We start from the raw sequence: 17,736 nt of genomic DNA, 5'->3' as shown, positions 1-17,736 counted from the left end.
GTTGAAGATAAGGTTGGTTTCATCGGCTTCTGAGAATAAATGTTTAGGGGGTTTTAAAACTGTAATTGCTTCCTGTTTGTTGTCATGTCACACTGTGTCGATCAAGGGGGCTGGGAGTGAAACTGACGCCCGTTGGGGGAGCGCACAGGGCGGGCAGGGCGACCTGAGGACCCTGGTGCTTACATCTTTTATCTCAAGAATGGCCGATTCGGCGATAACAGGATTGGCGTATCCCCACTAGCTCCTGACCCATAGTCCCAAAGAAAACGTTTACAGAAGAATTAAGGGAGACTGTGCTCTCAACAGCCGCTTTCCACTGCGCGCAATCTCAGCTCCAGCAGCAGCAGCAGCAGCAGCAGCAGCAGCAGCAGCAGCAGCAGCAGCAGAGGAGTCGGTGCGATCTGGCAGAAAGCATCCAGCCTCCTCCTTTCTGAACGCAGTCATTGCTGCTCTCATGCCTCCGAGACCCAGCCACCCGCCGTCATTAGCGGACGCCTTTGCAATGAAACCGCTATAATCCAGCCTGCCTTTTCTACTTTGTCTCACTCTTGACTCAATTCACAACGGGGGGAGAAAAAGAAGAGAAACACGAGACGCACTCTTCAATCTGTAAGTTTTCGCGTGTGTCGCACTGGAGGGGAGGAAGCGATGGCAGCCCCGGTGAAAGCAGCTTTGGCTCTTCTGGTGCTCACCGTGGCAAGTAAGTAATCCTTTTAAATCCTCCTACAACGAGACGGGACAGGGGGGCTTCTGCTCTGCCTATGGGACTTTAATCATCACGGTCTTGTCCATTAGAAAATAGCACGCTCTCTCTGGGCTCTCAGCATGACAATGACTATAATAGGTCTGGGAAGTGTTATGAATATCATGCATTTGAGAAGGTAATACCAGGCTTATTGGCAGAAACACCAACACTCCGCTCATTTGAGGTAGATCGTAATGCTCAGAAGTGAGTTCTTCAGTTTTGGGGAGATGTTAAAGCCACATTTTGACTTAACAGAAGCACGTGATACCGGAAAGCAGGCCGGTGGGGGAAATAGTTGCATGTCCTTGCCTGAGACAGTTAAGCAGGTGATTTTACAGAACGCCTCAATTAGCTAACTTGCTCATCCTTTAAACAACAAACCCACGGAGTCATAATGTTATTGTTTTTTACGCACATGGTTTTGATGTAGGTGACTGGTGCATTGCTTTCGTACACATTTCCTCTTTCAATCTCGGATGATTTGGCTCTGACTGCGAACACTTGATGACATCTCGTGATGATATTTTGTGTCCACCACGTGCGTTAATGGCCTGCAGTGTGTGCCAAGGTGATGTGATGATAATACCAGGGACATAATGAAGAGGCTCTGTACAGAGAACGTCAACGCTTCTATCCGATTATGTACCGTATAGTACACGTCTTTTCACTTCTGTTTCTTTAAATTGAGGAGCTGTCCACGGCCCTAAATCAGGCCCTGAAGGGGAATCCCATCCAGGAGCTGTCCAGGGTGATCACATGGGATCTCAATAAACGTGTCAGTGCAGGATCTGCTGCATCGATCAACAATTCAGAGCCCCAGTAGGTGGACCACAATGCAATAAACAGGACTTCTTTTATTGTAATAAAGGCATATTGTTTGCAATGTTGTTAGAAATATTAAGTAGTATAGGGGAATAGCCTAAGTTAGATGCATTCTAATAAATACTTGATGGTTAAGAGCAATGGGGGGTGGGGGGATGCAGCAGTCAGGCAGTGTTTACGTGTTACTTGTTGTCCATTTTTTAATTTTGCTTCAGAATTGTAAGCACTTCATGTATGCATCTACATCTTGCATCTATAATCTCACTCAACATCATCACGAGTATGCCTAAGTAAATCTCTCATTTGTAATACTTTCTTCCCCCCCCCTTCTGCCCTCCTTTAAAACAGATCCAACACTGTCTCTGTTTTATGACTTTAATCACCTGTTTACAGCTGAGGCACTGCCTGACTCTGACTCTCTCACTCCTGTAACACTTCTCCCTGGCTGCTACAGTAAGGACGACTCAATCCAGGCAGCAACTTTATTGACGTGTATTTACCTTTCAGTCTCATTCTGTCACACTGCGCCACTCTGCCACATTTATTTCTTCATTTTATCTCCTTTGCTGTAACTTATCCGACGTATTGAGTTCCTCATCACACACTCCTCTGTCTCTCCAAGTATCAGCTACTTGATGTTGGTGATGTGCCAACGTGTGCTATACACTTACACCTGGTTAGATGTTTTTGCTCATTAAAAGCATGCAAATATGTAGGAGTGGAAAAGGGGGAATCACACGCTATCTGTATGGGACACTCTCTGTGGATGGTGCTTTACATGTGGGCGGGCAGACATATGCAGCTCTACGTTTCACCCTGGGGTTCTTTCCAAGAAGGTTGTTCCTCACAACTTCAAAGCTGATTTCTCATAACTGGAAATGTGTGTCCTGTCAAGTGGCCTCAGCATCAATGAGTCAACACTTCATAGTAAACTATTAGTCATTACTTTGGCACATTTGTTTGGATGTTGCTCTTTGAATGAGAGAAGTACGTCAGATGAGGTACAGTTTTTAAGCCAGGGAGCTGCATTCAATTTATTTAGAAGAAATATCAGCAGCAATGCATGTAAGGGTAAGACTGAGGGAGCACAGAAGAAACCGCTTTGTAGACTGCCATTGTCTCTCCTCTAGACAAATAATAAGAATTCATTTGTTTAACATCTTTCATACAAGACATGGAAAACAGAGTGCTACTCAAAACAAAACCGACACGAACTGAACATAAAAACAGGGACGGAAAACCGTCAAAAATGTATAATAACAATCGAAAACATAGTAAAAACAAGAAAAAAAACATTTACAAATGTATGCATAAGATGGAAAATGAAACAAACTAAATGAAAACAATAATGATAAAAATCAGCATCCATAGTTGAGGCATGTTCATCAATCAATAAACACTGTCTCGTCCAAAGGTTCTCTTCTACTTTGTTCCACACCAGTGGTGAAGGTTTTCATTTTTAAAAAGAAAACTCTATCGAGAAGAGCAAAGCAGAATAAAAGCGCAAGACGGATCGGTTGGGACGGATAAAGACTATCATTGTAGTCAAAGTGTATTTTATTCTATCCTCACCCATTAAAGATACATCCACTGTCTGCGATGATAGAATGTGTGAAGGGAAACAACCAACAGAAATTTCAGGTCAAGTCTCTCTGGCAGTAGACACACTGTGAGCTAAGTGTCAGAAGCTGATGCAGCAGATTGCTATGAGTGGCATGTGGCCTTCTCTTACAACATGCCTGATATGGGCAGTGAACTGAACAAAGCCAAAGACAGCTGAATTCAATTGTTTTGGCCTCAGTAAGACCGCCCCTGATAGCAAGGCTTTTCATCATTTACAACCCTAAAAGATATCCTGCAAGAGGGAGAGTTTGGATGCTTTCCTCTCTGTACACTGGACTGATGACACAGCCCGTCTATCCATCTGCGTTACAGACACAGCAGAGACACAGCAGCTTGTCCAGATGTTTGTGTTGTGGCACGATTCAAACACATTCTGCACGCTGCGGTGGAGACGATACGTTAAGTTGAACTGGTTTAGAAAGAGTATGAGAATAATCTTCGATTGTGGTTGATTGTCTGCTTGTGAGATGATGGCATTTTTATTTTAGAGCCAATGAATTATTGAAGTGTGGAGAGTGCAGCGAGGTGCACAGGAGTGTGTGTGTGTGTGTGTGTGTGTGTGTGTGTGTGTGCATACACGTGTGATGGGACCTGCTGGTAGACTCCGTCTCTACTTACATCCACATCTCATTTGAACCCCATCGTCTTTTTTTAGCCTTTAATGTCAGAGCCCTTACATCACTCTATCCAGCCCATGCTGCGCTGCCTCCTCAGTCCTCTCCACTGGTGCCATCAAGTCATTGATCGCTCACAGTCTAGCAGCTTCTTGCGCCGGGTTTAGCTTTATGCCAACCTCTTTAACTGTTTAAGGCAATACAACATTTGTTTTCCTCTCTGGCAGAAATCAACGCGCAGCCAGAGAAAAGCAAAGGCTGAAGCCACTTCCGTAAAGATCAGTTGGCGGGTCATAATGGTTTTAATAATGGTTTGATAAGTTGGGAGTTTTTCGCAATATATGTGACTTATTTTTGCTTTAAACTAAACCAAGCATCCAACAGTGTCTGCTGTGTGATAATGTCAAAGGACTACTCCAATGATATACTATTTCACATTTGTAAAGTGAGGTGATAATAAATCAATGGTGAATGTAGCGCAGGGGGTAAAATACGTGGGTACCAATCAGAGGATCACCAATTTGATCGTAGCCCCTGCAGTCAACATGTGAAAGGGCCCTTGGGCTCCCATATGCATGTTGTTCTAAGTGGCTTTGGATAAAAGCATTAGCTAAATAACATGTCATGTGAACTGATGCAGCATCCAAAATGTCCTTATTTAAAGTCCCTATGGGTCAGAAACGCAGATAATATCATTATTTCTTTTTTGAATCTCTGCCCGGTCGTTGCCTATGCCTTTCAAACTCCACTAGCCCGATGCTAATGCAGACTCTCTGCAAGCCATCAATGTCATAGGGGTTTCTTTTCCTGAGTTCACACTTTTGGCTGCCAGTCTAAAATGAACTTCATGTCAAGATCACAGGTACAGGTACAGGTACAGGTACAGGTACAGGTACAGGTACAGGTACAGATACAGATACAGATACAGAGCTTGGCGGAAACGACAAGACGATCTGGCAAAGGACCAGTGATAGTGAGGTGGTATAAATACTGTGGAGTGATGAGGGAATGAGTAACAGGTGAGGGGAAGGGCTGAGGAGACCAGGTGAGGGAAGTGAGCTGATTCCAAGGGCCTGGAGGAAGGCGGGATCTGAAATGACAGGAGGGTTTAGATGAGCCACCAAACAAACAATAATAGAAGTGTCTAACTTGTGACAGAACCCCCCCCCTCTATGGACGGCTCCCGACGTCCCACGTGGAAGGGCCTGAGCCTGGTGAAAGTCAGTAATGAGAGATGGGGCACTTCATCTGAGACGCTCAGATGAAAAGTCTGATTATTCAAAACTTAAAAAGGAGGCAGTTTATTTTCCACGTTTGTTTTTTGTTTCCTTAACCAGCGCAATTAATGATTGTAATTGAATAACTAATTAGGTTCCTGACAATTCGGTAAACTGTGTGGCTAACTATTTGCTTGTCACTGCTCGGTGGATTTAGCAGCTCTTGCTTTTTATTGAGGCTTTAATCGTATTAACCAAAGCACAATGACACATAATGCTGAAACAATGAGCTGGACTAACAGGATTTATAGAGTGTGACCTCAAATCCCAGTCAACCAAAATCACACTAGTTGCAATACAAGAGATCGGTGTGCCATTGTGCAGCAGTTTGCTCCCTCGTTGCATATAAACAATGATGTGTTGCCAGGCTGCCATCCCCTTAAATGACTCAGTGATTTCCCATGAACCCCCACCATAATACGGCGTGATCCTATTTCCTTTTATCAGATGATTATACTAATCTGGGAATTGTTTTGTCCCCCACTCTGTGTGCAGTTGTTTATTGTGTGTGTCTTTTGTCCTCTTCTCCCCTCATGTGTCGTCACCTCTTCTCTCTGGCTAATCCTGACAGACAGAGCTCTGGGTTTCAGAGCTCTCTTAAGACATATACCCTTGAGGTTTATTGTCATGGTTGCTCATATGTCGGACTCTCCTCTTCAGATAGAAGCCTGCAGGAGCTTAATGTGGACTGACCGAGTGGAGAATATCTCTCTCTTTCCTGCACCTGCCTTTAAAGCTCAGCGCCTCTTGCATCAAGTTCTATATGACAGAAAGACATGGGAGTTGGCATTGTTGCTTAAAGCAAAGCAACAATGCTAAGTGCCAACATAATAAATATTCATATTTTTCCAAAGCTGCCAACTGCACAGCTTTGAGACACTCAGGTATATTGTTTACGTCAGTTCAGAAGTGTTTGCATTTGTTTCTATATGAACGATTGACGATAACACAATATCTTATACAGCCATACAACTGTATAGCTGTCACATGCTAGGCTGGTTCAGTGTCAAACAAACACCATAGACTATTTGAAGCATTCAGTTGATATTTATTTTGGTTCGAGGGGATTTTGCCCCGACCAGACAAAGGCTGACCCCAACTTTGTCTGTGCTCGTTGGGCTCAGGACAGATGTCCCTTCGAGTAGGCTACATAATAGATGACTGACAGTTCTAATCTTTCACTGCGACATCAAAACAAGCTCTTCTCAGACACCTGCGTGGACACTTGCTGACTCATCTGTCTTCTGAATCTTAAATGGTTGTTTCCAGGTGTAGGTCTCCATAGAGTCCTGCCGTGTGAGGCTTAGTTCTCTAACACATAGATATCCTGGTTAAATGCCAGCAAAAAAGCGAATTATTTTTATTTTTCATTCTTGAAATGTTGTTCTCTATCGCTCTTTGTGAGGTTCCTTCCAGGTGTCCTTGTTAAATGATTTTTTTGGTGGATTTTGCCTTATTGGACTCAAAGGGTCTAAGGACAGAGGTTGGCTGTACATCTTCTTAGGAGGCAGACAGAAAGAAAAAGACAAAGAACAGGAGGCAAAGGTAGAACAATATCCCAGAAGAACAAATGCCAAAGTACAAGAACAAGGAGCGACTGAATAAACGGTTGCTGAACACAGCCCAGACAACAGGTGATATAATGACTATTAGACAGTGGAAGAATATGAATTCACTGCGTCAGTGACACATATTATTACTACAGTGCTTAGCTAAATGTAAAGGTCCGGAGAAAAGTCTCAGTACATATGGAGATTAGTTGGTTTAATTGTGATGTATTCATATTCTCGAGACACTTACAGATTAAGATTCATCTCAATTATCATACCATACTGCCATTATGCAGACTCTAGTCCTTTTATGTAATCCACCTCCCACTATTTTCTTTCTTGTCACCCTCTAATTTATATTGTCCCGTTAGCAGGAAAGCCGTAGCCAACAGTCATTTCAAGATAAGTGCACTCATGGAGCACAAACAAGGCGGTCACAAAAGCCTCCCAGAGAAAATGGGACATAACAACAGATACAAGAAAACAGGAAAGAACAGAAACAAGACAAAACACAAGAGACAAGGCTTTTAAATGAAAGCAGGTGTGACAGGGAGTGCTTTTTGGGTTGTACCTGAGCACAAAGAAAGCAAGTTTAGTGTTTCAACTTTCATCAGAGGGACAGCAGAAAAGGATATGGTGGAAATCAGAGTCGCTCAGTTCTAATGTAACATTTCCAAAGCAAGGGACTTTGATATTTTCACAAGTTTAAATAAAAAGTCTGACGACGTTCGTGTTTGAAAGCAGCCACCATCACTGAAGCTCTGTGACCCACTCAGACATCTAGCTTTGTTGATTACATTAGTGAAATCAACTGTGGCTCTGTGTGTGTGTGTGTGTGTGTGTGTGTGTGTGTGTGTGTGTGTGTGTGTGTGTGTGTGTGTGTGTGTGTGTGTGTGTGTGTGTGTGTGTGTGTGTGTGTGTGACTCAAATATGAGTCATTACTATTGTAAAATGTAGATTAAGTGTGTTGTTAACATCCACTGTTTTCACTATAGGTACACTATTGCATCCTGTGATCTTACAAACATATCCAAGTAACACTTACTGTTACACACACACACACGTACAAAATGACTTGTGTAATTTGATAACTTTTATTTATGCTCAAAACAAGCGGAAGTCTAAAGTCTGCTAAACTTCTTCACCTAACTTCTATTTGTTTATCTCCCAATTATGCTTTAGATGCGTCCTGTATGGTATTGTGCATTATTGTAACACCCCAGCTACTTTAACCTGTTCCCTCCAACAACATCACACCTCTCTCCGATAGTATTCATCCCAGTAGGCTGTAGAGCAGAACGATGAACTAAAGGTTGCATCAACTTCAAGGCTTTACTATTGACTTCTACACTCGTCTGTCAAATCAAACTGAGCCCATCCCTGAGACCCCCCCCCTGCTCTTGGCCCCGGGTGTCTGGTCACCCTAACTGATGGTTCAGGACATGCACATTGTTCAATGTGGGGCAACATCAACTATCCGTGCATCATCTCCATACTCACTCCACTGCCATGATGAAATTAGAGAAGGCATTGCAGGCAGTTGTGCACAGCTGTAGTTTTACATTTTTGGCAAGGTGTCCAACAGATTGAGATTGCATATCAACTCCATTGTTTGAGCTAGAGGTGGTCAAACAGTGGAGAACCAACAGCGTGAATGTTTTCATTCTAATATGCAGGTTCTCGTGGTACATGTGTTAGACCAATGGATTAGTTAACAGTCACTCATCATCATAATTTCACTTTCTAATTTCTGTGTGTGTGTGTGTGTGTGTGTGTGTGTGTGTGTGTGTGTGTGTGTGCAGCTGCCTTGTGTGCGGAGGTGGAGGAGCGTCTGGTGAGTCACCTGTTGTCAGCAGATCGCTACAACAAGCTGATCAGACCAGCTGTGAACAACAGCCAGCAGGTCACCATCTACATCCAGGTGTCTCTGGCCCAGCTGATCAATGTGGTGAGGAAACACACACTCAATGCAAATCCGCACATGCTGTTATCATACAGGCATATCCTGCTGATTTAGGATTCTGAAGGGCGCACATGGTGGAGATTATTGCACTGAAATGAGTTCACCCTCTTCCTGTCTGTGTTTCAGAACGAGAGGGAGCAGATCATGACCACCAACTGTTGGCTCAGTCAGGTTTGTTTCTTTTTGTGCTTGTTTGTATCCAGATGTTTACAATTAAATAAGAACATCCTTTATTAGTCCCACAGCAGGGAAGATGGCTGTGTTATAGCAAAGGAGATAGTGAAACAACGAGAGGCATCAGTTTAAAAAATGTATTTTCATAAATAAGTAAAGGTGGAAAGCGAAATATAACATACACATAGTGAACGGTTGAATTCACAAAAAGCATTTTCTTTTGCCAGATAATGGCTGACTGAACCACGATGTTGATTGCATGGTGCCACAGTGAAATGTTGGCTTCTGGTCGCAAATATATTTATGAGTGTGATTTTTGATAAATGAGTGTGATGTCTTTTTGTGTGTGTGTGTGTGTGTGTGTGTGTGTGTGTGTGTGTGTGTGTGTGTGTGTGTGTGTGTGTGTGTGTGTGTGTCGTTTGAATGAATCCTATTTCTTCTCCTTTTCATCAGGTGTGGCATGACTACAGATTAATGTGGGACCCTGAAGAGTACCAGGGAATCAAGAAAATCCGACTCCCGTCACAACACATCTGGCTGCCAGACATCGTCCTCTACAACAAGTAAGTCTGATTTGTGAGATGCAGAATAAGGGTGTGTGTGTGTGTGTGTGTGTGTGTGTGTGTGTGTGTGTGTGTGTGTGTGTGTTTGAATAAGTGATTACAAGAGGAACAAACACAGCGAGCAACTTTATTCAAAAGCCCCATCTTCCTAAAATGTTTTCTCATCCTCTTATTCCTTCTATCCTCTTATTGCACTTTCACTTTTCAACTCTTTTGGGGTAATGAATGCAACCAACATGTTCTGTTAACACTGTCTAGACTGTATGATGCAGACAGTCTCATGATGATGAGTGCTCTTTTTGGGGAGGAGAGATTACAGGTTTTAAAAAGAGGGAGAGGGACATAGTCAAGTTATATAATCTACAGTTTAGACTTGCATCCCCATTGCATGCAGTCACACCTTTGATGACTGAAGCCCACGTCAAGTGATCACATTTACATGTGTGGAAGAAATAAAAAAGATGGACAGAAAATTGCACACACCTTGCAATAATCCAAATATGGTTCGGATTCATTTCACAATTTATCAATATATCATTAATAATAAACTGCTTATAGAAACCAATGCACTATCATGTCCTTAATACACATTCTCTGCACATCCCTTTACATTATTATGTGTTTTGCAGATTAAGCAGGAATGCACAAAACATCAAATCATCTTGCAGCTGTAAGAAATCGCCGCAAGGAAAAATCAATCCATGAGAACGCTGCGTTAAGTTCACCCAAGGAGCGATGATCCCCACGGCCTTTATCCATGGAGTGTAGCTGGCAGACACAAAGGCATCCCCTATCACCATAGAGGTCGACACGAGGGTCTGTTTGACATCTGACAGTTTACTGTGTTACATTACCATTTACAAAATAAATAAAATAGAGTTAAGAGTCTTTGCTCTTGTGTCTAATCACATTAATGTAACAAATTAACTTTTACATTTTACTTTGGCATTGATGAATTTATTCGGGTCATATATGGCTAATATGTTAACTTTAGATTTTCTTTTTATACTTTTGCCCTTTAAATTAACTTCCATGCAAAATCGCATTTTCCATTACTTTGTGAGGAAAACATATTTTCTACAACATTAAGTTTAGTTTTACTGTATAACAAATATGTTTTATTCTATAACACATAGGTGTGAGCAAGCTCTCTGATTGGTCAATAGGCGTGTTTGATTCCACGATCAAACAACGGTCAAATAGAACGTGCCTTTTCACAACAAGTCAGTATCCCTCCGCGTCTGAGAAAAACGGTATACCGTTGGGCCTAACGGACGTTCAAGAACGGCCTCTTGTGTATGATTGCTTAATTCTATAACACATAGGTGTGAGCAAGCTCTCTGATTGGTCAATAGGCGTGTTTGATTCCACGATCAAACAACGGTCAAATAGAACGTGCCTTTTCACAACAAGTCAGTATCCCTCCGCGTCTGAGAAAAACGGTATACCGTTGGGCCTAAAAGCAAACTGCCTCCAGTACAGGCGTACGGACCTCGGCGCAAGCGCCTCGGTCCTGCCGCAGTACTGTCGTACCAATAATGACGTTCAAGAACGGCCTCTCGTGTATGATTGCTTAAACCAAGTCTGCTTGGTAGATGAATCAAACACACTTACTTTACTGACTTTTACCCAGGAGGCGCTTGTGGTCCGTGTGAAACAAGCCATGTTTGATTAATGAATTAAACTCCTTGGCTCTAATAAGGTCACAGACATACTTATTGTAAGCTCAACCAGCTTTACAACATTAACGACAGGTTTAAAATCACGTCCGTAATCTGTGAGAAAATAAGATTCGCTCTTTACATAATGAGAATGTATTTTAGTCTTACCTGAATGTTATTTGTGATGACAAAGGGTTGATAGAACACATAAACACAGCTGTGTGGACGTGTAGCTTTTGGTCAGCAGTTACCCTACAGTTTATACAGAAGTGGTAATCATTCAACTTTTATGAAGCAGATTGCTGGTCAGCTAAAGACCACATACAGAGCATTAAGATGCAGAATGATAGCAGAGGATCAGCACTACTTTAAAGCATCAGGTCCAGGTCTCTGGCCAAGTTTGGGGGACACTGGGTTGCAGGAAGCAGGTGGAGCCTCTGCATTTTTAATTAGTCTGCATATTCACAGAAGGGCCGAAAGCATTAGAGACCGAGTGTGATGGTTGGATTCCTGACCTGCTTTATAATTGATAGGCCACTTATCTATAATGCATCAACTTGAGCCTTGAAAAAAGACAGTCAGTCAGTCAGTCAGTCAGGGCAGTTGTTGTAATGTTGCTGGGATGTCTCCCACTTTGAGTTCCTCCTTTGAGATGATCGTCACCCATCCTTTAAGGGTTAACTGTTGCACGCGACACCTCGGCAGCGCTCGATGACAGTCATTAAATCCTTTTACTCATCACTTGACTCTTGATGCTGTAAAGCTTCTGTTTCTGTCAAAATGTACACGGGCGCCCTGATACATTGGGGCCATCCCAAGATGAAATCATTGAAAGATGACATTGATTTAAAAAAAGACAAATAGTAGAGTGGTTATCGTTTAAGAGGTTTATGTGTTAAAGTCACACTTGCTGATCAGCTGCTCCATCACAACTAGGGTTGCAAAGGGGAAACATTTCCGGTAAATTTCCGGAAAGTTTCCGGAAAGTTAAGCTGGGGAATTTTGGAAATATTCGATGCAAAATTAAACAAAAAACATGACATTTAAACAGTTTTTTTTTTTTTAAGTAGAACAGAACAAGTTTTAATTATTTTATTGAACAATTATTTGTTTCATTGAAGAACGCAAACAGGAATGTTGAGTTAAATATTACTCATCCCCCCCAACCCCACTCATTAAAAAATGAACAAAAATTCACCCCCCATCCAAAAATCCCCACAAAGTCCCATTCAAAATGTTAAATGAAAAGAGCCCTTCTCCCTCCAAAAAGTCCCATTAAACATGCAAATCTTCCTTCAAGCAATCCTCTGCATTTTTGCTAAACCCTTTCAGTCAATGGGCTCTTCCTGGGCCTCATCAACATCCAACTCTGAGTCATCCTCTTCAGTGTCACTGTCCAGCCTTGTTGAGGATGGCTCTGTGTCCGGCTCAGAGAGCCTTAGGTTTGCCCGAATGCCAACCAGTTTTTCCACTCTCACTTTTGTGAGCCTGTTGCGAACCTTTATGTGGTCTCAATACCCATGCAGTAAGCAGTGTGCTATGGCATGGATATTCAAGTGTACTTGAATGGCATCTGTTTGTTTTAGTCAAGATTAATGCTAAAATATATTTTCCCCAACTATATTTAAGTTCCCTATGAAGAGCCAACCTTCAATTTAGAAAATTCCCAGTTTATTCCTGTTAATTCCCATGGAAAGTTTCCATCTTTGAAAATTCCCGGAATTTTGCAACCCTAATCACAACCACCTTAACCACCTTAGCTTAAAAAGATCAAGCTAACCTGTTGGTATTATTCATTTAACCCAAACTGAATATATGTCTTGAGCTGAATTTGTTCCGTGAGTGATGAAAGAAGTATTCTAGCAGTTCTACTTGGACTTCTCCACCTTGTTCCTAAACCTTCCATACACTTGTAAAGATGTGTTTGTGTTTCAATGTGTGAGAGACATTCTTTACATTTGAGTGCCTTGACTTCATCTTTATCCTTTATTTTGCTAACCTCCCAAACGTTCCTCCTCTCAGTGCTGATGGGACCTATGAAGTCTCCTTCTACTCCAATGCAGTGGTCTCCAACAACGGCGAAGTGGCCTGGCTCCCACCAGCTATCTACAAGTCAGCATGCAAAATTGAAGTCCGTGATTTCCCTTTCGACCAGCAGAACTGCACCCTCAAGTTTCGCTCCTGGACCTACGACCACACTGAGATAGACCTCATCCTCCTCAGTGATTTCGCCTCACGAGACGACTTCAAACCCAGCGGTGAGTGGGATATTGTTTCCCTGCCTGGCCGCAAGAACGAAGACCCGAACGACATCAGGTACCTGGACATCACCTATGACTTTATTATCAAAAGAAAGCCTCTCTTCTACACCATCAACCTGATCATTCCCTGCATCCTGATCACGTCTCTGGCTATCCTGGTGTTCTACCTCCCGTCAGACTGTGGTGAGAAGATGACGCTCACTATCTCCGTCCTCCTGGCACTCACTGTGTTTCTACTCCTTATCTCCAAAATTGTGCCACCCACGTCTTTGGCAGTGCCTCTGATCGGAAAGTACCTGATGTTTTCTATGGTACTGGTCACCTTCTCCATCGTCACCAGCGTTTGCGTGCTCAACGTGCACCATCGGTCCCCCAGTACGCACACCATGCCTCCGTGGGTGAAGCGTGTCTTCCTGTACCGGCTCCCCTCTTACCTCTTCATGCGGAGACCCGGCAGCTCCAACATCCGTGAGAAGTTCAGGAGAAAACACCAACAGAGATCCTACTCTGACCAGAAGATGTGTGATGGAGGCCATGCAGGGATGGCAGATTCCTCCTCATCCTTCTTCGTCAACGAGGAGTCGGCCAAACGCTACGGCTGGAGAATCAGCGACATGTCAGACAACACAGAGTTCAGGAAGAGGATGACGCTCAAGAGCAACATTGACGTGGAAGATGCAGTAGATGGAGTACGCTACATCGCTGACAAGATGAAGAGAGAGGATGATGATGAAGGGGTAGGTTTATCTGCATTTGCATTTATGTAACAACTTTAAATATGTGCAACATGCTTTGAAGGCCTTTCCTTCACCTGCTTGTTGTTGGTCTGGTCTGCAAATATTGATTTCCAAGGTTTCATGTTCTTTGTATAACTTATGCTACGTGATGGGTTACTTGATGTAATCTATGTCATAATGTGGTATGGAAATAATTATGTTGGCGTGTTTGCCTTTCTTTCAATTGCTCAATTAAAGACTGTTATTGTGCATTACTGTAGGAATAACACATGTTGTACATTGTTGTACATTGGTAGTGATTTATTTGCACTTCATGTGATTAAACGGCACATGTATTACATTATTGCGCATGAGAGAAAATAGCCACAACATTGGTAAATACATAATACCTAATCCGCTCTGGTATGCAATGCTTGCCCTCAGAGCAAATCCATCAACCGCTTTAATTCAGTTATTTGTGACTTGATTTGTGTGCCCTTCATATTATGACAAAGCAACTTTACTGTGCTGTCAGCCAAAAATAATTAGATTAGAAATGAGCAGCACCAGAGACAAAACATATTATTCAAAATAAACAAAATAAACAATTCACAGTGCACCTAGGTTCAGGGCATTAATCTATAGCAGCATTCAAAATCTTTCTCTCTCCACAGATCATTGAAGACTGGAAGTACGTGGCCATGGTGATCGACCGTCTCTTCCTGTGGATCTTCGTGTTTGTGTGTGTGGTCGGGACGCTGGGTCTCTTCATGCAGCCTCTGTTCCAGAACTACTACACTCCCCTTGTTGATGAGTAGGACAATACATGAAAGCTGAAACGTCATTATGAACTAACTTCACCCCTCGCCCCTCTGAACAGAGCTCTGACAACATTTTAAAACATAAACCTGTCCGTCTTGCACCACACGCTCACTGGAAAAATGATAATGATGCACTTTAGACCTCTTCCACCACCTTCTCCCCTCCTTACTTCCACTCTGACATCCTCCATGTGTCCTGCCATCCTCTGCTCCACTCTGCTAGGCAAAGGCAAACAGTACATTTATAACCAGATGGAATTACTTTTGGACCACCTTAGTTGTTTTTCATGATATCATAATAAAAAAACACAATGGCCAGCTATAAAAACAAGCACCAGGTTATAATTAACCAGAATTATTGTTTAATTCAAAAAAAAAAAAAAGCAGTCTTTCATCATTATGCTCTTCCTTGGGGATCGATACAGGTCCAATGATTGACATATAGCAGCATGGATACATAAAGGTGTGCTGACCCACATTGCAGTTCAAAAAGGTTTACTGGACAACAGCAACTCAGGACTGTTTCCATTTAAAACTGATTTTGATTAGCTATGTCTCTCTGTTTAAATATCAGATATCATGCCATTATGGGGGCCTGAATGCATTCAAAAAAGTTCAGTTCAGTTTTTTTTTCTCAAAGACAGACGAAGAACACCTCTCTTGGAGCTTTTGCCAATAGCACACATACTATATACAAACGTTTGCCTTTCAAATCGGAGCGAGACGGCACACAAACTGTTGGACTCAAATAACAATAACAATGGATGTGTGTGCGACGTGTTTTTACCCTCACACAAAGCTCACTGTGAGACTGATCCAATGTAAGCTGCTGCTGTCATGTTTAAAAGCAGCGTTGTTTTTAAATAAAGGAGGGACGTTGCAATAACAACCAACACTTTAAACCAATGACCATTCGGCTGTTGATACTCACCATGCTCCTTTTTAAAGGTACATTACTCTCGTTTTATCAAAGTTGTTGTCAGAATCCACAATCAAGGAAACCAGCAGCAATAACATTGTACAGCATTTTATACAGCTTGCTTTATCCTTCATCATATTGTAAGCCCTCGCAGTCTGCTCTCAGAGACATTACTTGAATATGTGTTCAGTGATTATTTCCAAGAGGTATTATATAACTAGTCACCCTCTTAATGCACTCGTCTGTCACTGCTACCAATGTTGGCCGAGGACACGTGTACTGTACTGATCCAGCTGTGTTGATTTCTTCCAACTTGGATTTTTGATGGAATGAAACATACAGTACTTCTTTCTTTTATTCCCGTAGGTCCAGTCGTGTTGTTGACTTTTCTATGTGCAGACAATACATGTTGAGATTGACAGGAAGGGACTGTGATGACTTAATAACTGGATCAATAAAGTGAAATGACAGCAACAAGCAAACCTGATGAATCATATGAACATGAATTGGTTATTCTATCCTGCAATCTTTCATTCAGAATTATAAACATGTCTGAGTTTCTTTATTACATTTAAGTTGTTACTCCTTCCATCTCTCCTCTAGCTTCACTTAACAGTTCATTTGAGAATCAGCATGTTTAGGACACGACAAAGTAAAGGCTTAAATATCCCCCAAGGCTCTTTTTTCCCACAAAACACAATTTTAGCAATGGTGAGAAGATTCAAAACCAAGAACAATCTCTGGCAGGTTGGCATTTTGGACAGAGCTTCGGAAGTGTATGTCCTCTTGCAAGTGTACACTCCGAGGCCACAGGTACATGTAAGTCAGCTGACAGAGACCTCATTAGACAGTATATACAATATTTTTAATCACGATTTAAAAAATCATATGTGATAGTGTTAGGAACCTTACAGACACTTGGACTCAAATGCACGACTCAAAAGAAAGTTTGTTCAAAATAGTCTTTACTTTGGAAAAGTATAAAGTTCAAACAAAAAATCACTCCTAAGAGGCAAAACGTAGCAAAGCAAATTACAAACTAAATAAACTTGACTATGGTCACAAAATACAATAATCTCTTGGCGAGACAAGCTGGCTCTCTAAATGGCACAAGGCACAAGACGAACTGGCACAGGACAAAGGGAGACAGGACTATTTATACATGAGGTAAGGGGGAACTGGTGGAAACAATCAGGGGCGGGGCAGACACTGACGATGGCGGGAAAACACACAAAGGGAGGAAGTAAATGGACCTGAAATGAGACCAGAGGTAAGTACAAAATAAAACAGGAAGTGTAATGACAGTACTAGACAGGTGAACAAAAAGACTTGACTAAACATAAATCTAACCTGGGCTATGAACTAAACGTGAAACAATAACATGAACCTGATTAACATGACATGAACAATTTAGCAGACATGACGGGATGTTACAGATAGCAGTTTCTGTGTCTTCATTTTTTTAAGGTTGGTTTTTCCAGGAAACAAATGTTTATGAATTCATTTTAAAATACGTAACATCTGCATTAATTTCCATTAAGAGAATATCCACTCGAGGGTGAGAGGTGCTGATGGGCGGAGTGGAGCTGTTCTTGGTGTTAATATGTCCTTGTTCTGGTTTCTGAACATCATACACATTTAATTTGGATTGGTCTCATTGTTTTCTCTTTCATGATTCTTGGAACCCTCTGGAGATTTATATTGAATTGTCTCATTGCAAATCATGTATTATACAACCTGGGCAGTGATCATAATTCACCTGCATCCAGGGACGTCTCCCTCGGGTCCTTCAAGGGATGTTAGGCAATGTACAAAATCGTGACATTTTATAAATGAGTCATCAGTTACATTAAAAGAACATTAGGTGAAATTACTCTTAAGTCTAGAAGGAATCCATTCACTGTACCAAAAGGGCCAATTTCTCATGTCTTAAATAATTTAAGGTAAAAAGAGAACATTCAGCCACAGAGTCATTGTTATGGTCTCCAGGTCTAATGATGGAGTGTGACGGAGGAGATTAAACTGAA

General features: G+C 42.0%; 1 protein-coding gene across 1 annotated transcript; it reads left to right on the top strand.

Annotated features, from left to right (window-relative positions):
• The first annotated feature begins 164 nt into the window (after positions 1-164).
• On the top strand, positions 165-16,196 carry LOC117454483 (neuronal acetylcholine receptor subunit beta-2-like). Its single transcript, XM_034093746.1, has 6 exons — positions 165-700; positions 8,434-8,579; positions 8,721-8,765; positions 9,222-9,331; positions 13,015-13,990; positions 14,644-16,196. The coding sequence occupies exons 1-6, from the start codon at positions 649-651 to the stop codon at positions 14,785-14,787; spliced, it is 1,473 nt and encodes a 490-aa protein (XP_033949637.1). The 5' UTR covers positions 165-648; the 3' UTR covers positions 14,788-16,196.
• Positions 16,197-17,736: the final 1,540 nt, after the last annotated feature.

Source organism: Pseudochaenichthys georgianus, chromosome 10, assembly GCF_902827115.2.
Source record: "Pseudochaenichthys georgianus chromosome 10, fPseGeo1.2, whole genome shotgun sequence".
NCBI lineage: Eukaryota > Metazoa > Chordata > Actinopteri > Perciformes > Channichthyidae > Pseudochaenichthys > Pseudochaenichthys georgianus.
The sequence above is the reverse complement of the archived record's forward strand: the minus strand, read 5'-3'. Positions and strand labels throughout refer to the sequence as shown.

Coding starts and splice junctions, on each gene's coding strand:
- LOC117454483 (XM_034093746.1), top strand. CDS start 649: ATGGCAGCCCCGGTGAAAGCAGCTTTGGCTCTTCTGGTGCTCACCGTG. Junction 9,332..13,014: donor GACATCGTCCTCTACAACAA/GTAAGTCTGATT, acceptor TCCTCCTCTCAG/TGCTGATGGGACCTATGAAG. Junction 13,991..14,643: donor GAGAGGATGATGATGAAGGG/GTAGGTTTATCT, acceptor CTCTCTCCACAG/ATCATTGAAGACTGGAAGTA.